This window comes from Neophocaena asiaeorientalis, unplaced genomic scaffold (genome assembly GCF_003031525.2).
Source record: "Neophocaena asiaeorientalis asiaeorientalis breed wild unplaced genomic scaffold, Neophocaena_asiaeorientalis_V1.1 scaffold1132, whole genome shotgun sequence".
Taxonomy (NCBI): Eukaryota; Metazoa; Chordata; class Mammalia; order Artiodactyla; family Phocoenidae; genus Neophocaena; species Neophocaena asiaeorientalis.
Window position 1 is genome coordinate 72,641 of NW_020174472.1, and position 3,679 is coordinate 76,319.

Sequence of the window (3,679 nt, forward strand, 5' to 3'; positions counted from 1 at the left end):
GGTGCCTTGGCCCGGCGCACGCTGGCCGCCAGCACCTTGGCCGCCACGCCAGGCCCCGACAGCTCCGGGTGCAGCCGCAGGTGGCGCGCCAGGCTCTTGGGCTGGCTGAAGCCGCGGCCGCAGCGCGGGCACACGAAAGGCTTGAGGCCGCTGTGCGAGCGCCGGTGCTTGGCCAGGCTCTTGCTCTGCGTGAAGCTGCGGCCGCAGTCGGGGCAGGCGTAGGGCTTCTCCCCCGTGTGGATGCGCTGGTGCTGCATGAGGTTGGAGCTCCAGCTGAAGCGCTTGCCGCACTCGGAGCAGGCGTAGGGCTTCTCGCCCGTGTGGATGCGCCGGTGCTGCACCAGGTGCGAGCTCTGCGAGAAGGTCTTGCCGCAGTCGCTGCAGGCGTTGGGCCGCTCGCCCGTGTGCGTGCGCTGGTGCCGCGTCAGCTTGGACCAGTGGCTGAAGCTCTTGCCGCATTCGTTGCAGATGTAGGGGGCGGGCGGCCGCGGCCGGGGCGGGGGACCAGCCGGGGGCGCCGACTGGGGCGGGGACAGCTTGGTTGGGGGCCAGCTGGGGACGTCGTCGTCATCCATGATGAGGATGTCCACTGGAAAGCAAGAGGGGAGAGGAGGGAGTCAGAGAGCCTACGTGCGAGGGCGGCCTGGGGCCCCTCCACCTGCTGCTCTGCGTGCCCCCGGGAACCTCGCTCACCTGTGCGCCCTCCCAGGCTTCCCTGTAACGGGGGCGGTGGCAGAACCTCCCTCAGAGGGCAATTGGGCCCTGCCAGTGCGGAGCCCTCCTCACGGACCTGGCCCTGGTCAGACGTCCCTCCCATCGGTCCCCTTCCCCTCAGTGTCTGTCCTCAGGGCATCGAACACGCCCTGGCATTTTACTAAACATTCATTACCCATCCCTTAGGACTCTTCCTTCCTTCACGGCCGTTTCCCCAGCATCTAGAACAATGCCCGGGACTTAGCAGGGACGCCAGAAATGTCTGCTAAAGGAAACAACAGAAACCAACAGGGGTACGGGATGGAGGTCTAGGGAAGGCTCCTAGTAAAGAATGCCTCCCGAAGCCCAGGCCCCAGGCTGAGGGCCAGCAGAGCGCCTCCCCGCCAGACCGGAAGGCAGCCGCAGCGCGGTTTCCAACTTTGCCCAGGGACAAGGGCTTGCAGCACCCTGTGGGTGTACAAGCGGGAAATGATGGTGTCACATCTGGGCTCTCGGAAGATAATCCTGGCTGCGGGTGGAGAAGAGAGAAGAGGAAGGGGTCACCGGACTGGTTAATGGGATCACAGGCCGCATGAAAGTCCTGACCCTCCATTAACTGGGAGTGCAACCTCCAAACACCGCAGCCTCTATTACAGACTTCCTCACCCCGGTCCCTGGGTTTGTAGGTACTGTATGCCCAGTGCAAGCAATAAAGGAGCGTGGGGCCTTGGTCCTGGCGTCTGCAAACTGAGGACACCACCACGGGCCATCTGCCCAACAAAGCCTCTAATACAATTACGCCGCGCTTGGCCTGAGCGGGCGGCCTCCCGGGAGAGATGAGAGCCTGCCCCCTCCCCGCAGCCTGCCCAGCTCTCCGAGACTGCTCTGTGTGCACCCTTGGCGACATTTGCCTTCCCTGTCCGGCTTGGGCCTGAGTTACAGAATGGAGGTGGGGCACGTGCTCAAGCCCGCACTCCTGCCTGGGTTCCGGCCTCGCTCTCGGGGGCACGGCCCCGCCCCCTGATCACAGCCCCGCCCTCCCGCCTCTGGCCCCGCCCCTAGGTGCACCGCGAAGGTGTCTTTCAAAGGTGAATCCCATTATAACCTACCAAACATTGTTTTCCCTCTCCCTCTCACTAGCCTGCAAGCCCACAAGGACAGCGGCCCGATCCCTGTGTTCCAGCACCTGGCCGGGAACAAAGTGCTCCAACTGTCCTGAGACAGTGGTCCCATGCACTTAATAAGCATCCATGCGTTTAAGTCTTGTAAGGTGGGCTCCATGGAACTCGGGTCTTTACAGGTGAGAACACCAAGGCACCAGGAAGATGAACCACTGCCCAAGGCTACACGGCCTGGGAGCAGCAAAGCAGTATCTGCACGGGTAGTCTGGGTCCCAAGACCGCCTGTACTGGAAAGGGTACTGGGATATAGAATCATATATGCAGCAGGAAAAAAAAAAATCCAGGTAGGAAGTCTGGGCCGGGTGGCGGCCGCTTTTCCAGAGGTGACACAGGGCCCACTTTGGTGTCAACATAAATCAAGAAATGGCATCACGGGGATCCCCTGGCCGTCCAGTGGTTAGGACTCCATGCTTTCACTGCCGTGGGCCCCAGTTCAATCCCTGGTTAGGGAACTAAGATCCCGCAAGCCACCAGGCACAGCCAAAAAAAAGAAAAAGAAAGAGTCATAAGCACATTATGTGGAGATATTCAAGAATAAAAAACGGAACCTTGGGGAGCTGTCTGCCTCTGAGCAGTGTGTCCGGGCAGCAGGGGTGGACTGGGGTGGGCTGGAAAGGAGACTTGCTCTTTGCAGGAAATGAGCCGCACCACCTGACCCATAGCAAGTATTCTGCACTCCTTTGATTGAAATAAACGTCTTGTTTTCAAAGTTGTCAAGAAAGTTTAACAATACGCCACCTGACTCAGCGATGAAGAGCATTTACAATCATGATGACAGGAACTGAACACAGCCCATCTGAACTTGTGAAACACCTGTAACTCAATCCGGGGCAGAGGAGCCGGCTGGGCAGTGAGGTGCCTGCAGCGGGTGCAGGCTTCCTCTGTAGCCTTGGGCTACGTGACTCTTCTCTCCGCTGCTGCGTGCTGTTTACCCCACACACTACTTTTTAAGCAGGTGTTAAGCTGTTAAATGGAAGAGGGTCTAATCACTTCGGGAGGCGGGGTTCTCTCTCAACCTTCGGATTCCTGGTCCCCCCTGCGAGTGGGTGCAGGGACCGGCGCTCTCCAAGCAGCGGGCGGCTTTCACGCACACCAGAGTCTGAGTCTGCACCCCTCCAGGTCAGGCTGGAAGTCAGCAGCTTCCCTCTGGGCCGCCTTCCTCATGGGGGCAACTTCACTGCCGCACAAACGTCATCTTTAAAAGGATGCAAGAATTCCCGGAAAGCGGAGAGGACATCGACCAGCACAAAGGGCTCACTCAATAAAAAGCACAGAAATGACGAGTGATCGCCATTCCCGAAGGGAAGGGGAGGGGTGTCCCAGGCTCCAGGTCCCGTCATCCCACAGCAACTGTCACTGTCCTTCTCTCGCTGAAGGAGGGCTCAGCTCCGGCTCCTGCGCTCTGGGCCCAGGCGGGGGTCCTGCCGCCCACGCAGCTTCCCGCCCCAGGGTGGATCCTCCCAAGCAGACCTTCTGGGGAAGGGCAGGACCTGCGGCTTTACCGGATGTTAACCTTTTTCCCCTAAAACACACGACATGCAGAGAGCCCGGAATGCAGAGCTGACCACAATCAATGCAGAAAGACAAATGCCCTGTCAAGATACAGGTCTTGGCCACCCACCGGGAGTCCCTCCGTGCCCTTCCCAAGCTCACCCCCCCTCAACCCCAAATATAACCACCATCCTGACCTGTGCAGTAATCGTTCCCTTGCATTTCTGTACGGTTGTCACCCAAGTGCAACATCCCAGACATTACAGTTCGGTCCGTTACTTTTTCAGTATTTTTTTTTTTTTTTTTTTTTTTTG

At 59.2% G+C, this 3,679-nt stretch overlaps 1 protein-coding gene across 1 annotated transcript in view; it reads right to left on the bottom strand.

Moving 5' to 3' along the window:
- ZNF787 (zinc finger protein 787) overlaps nt 1-3,679 on the bottom strand; it is an 11,039-nt gene that overhangs the window by 2,128 nt on the left and 5,232 nt on the right. Inside the window, exon 2 of the mRNA XM_024757194.1 lies at nt 6-589. Within this exon, the coding sequence (XP_024612962.1) occupies nt 6-589 (584 nt within the window). The remainder of the gene's footprint in view (nt 1-5; nt 590-3,679) is intronic.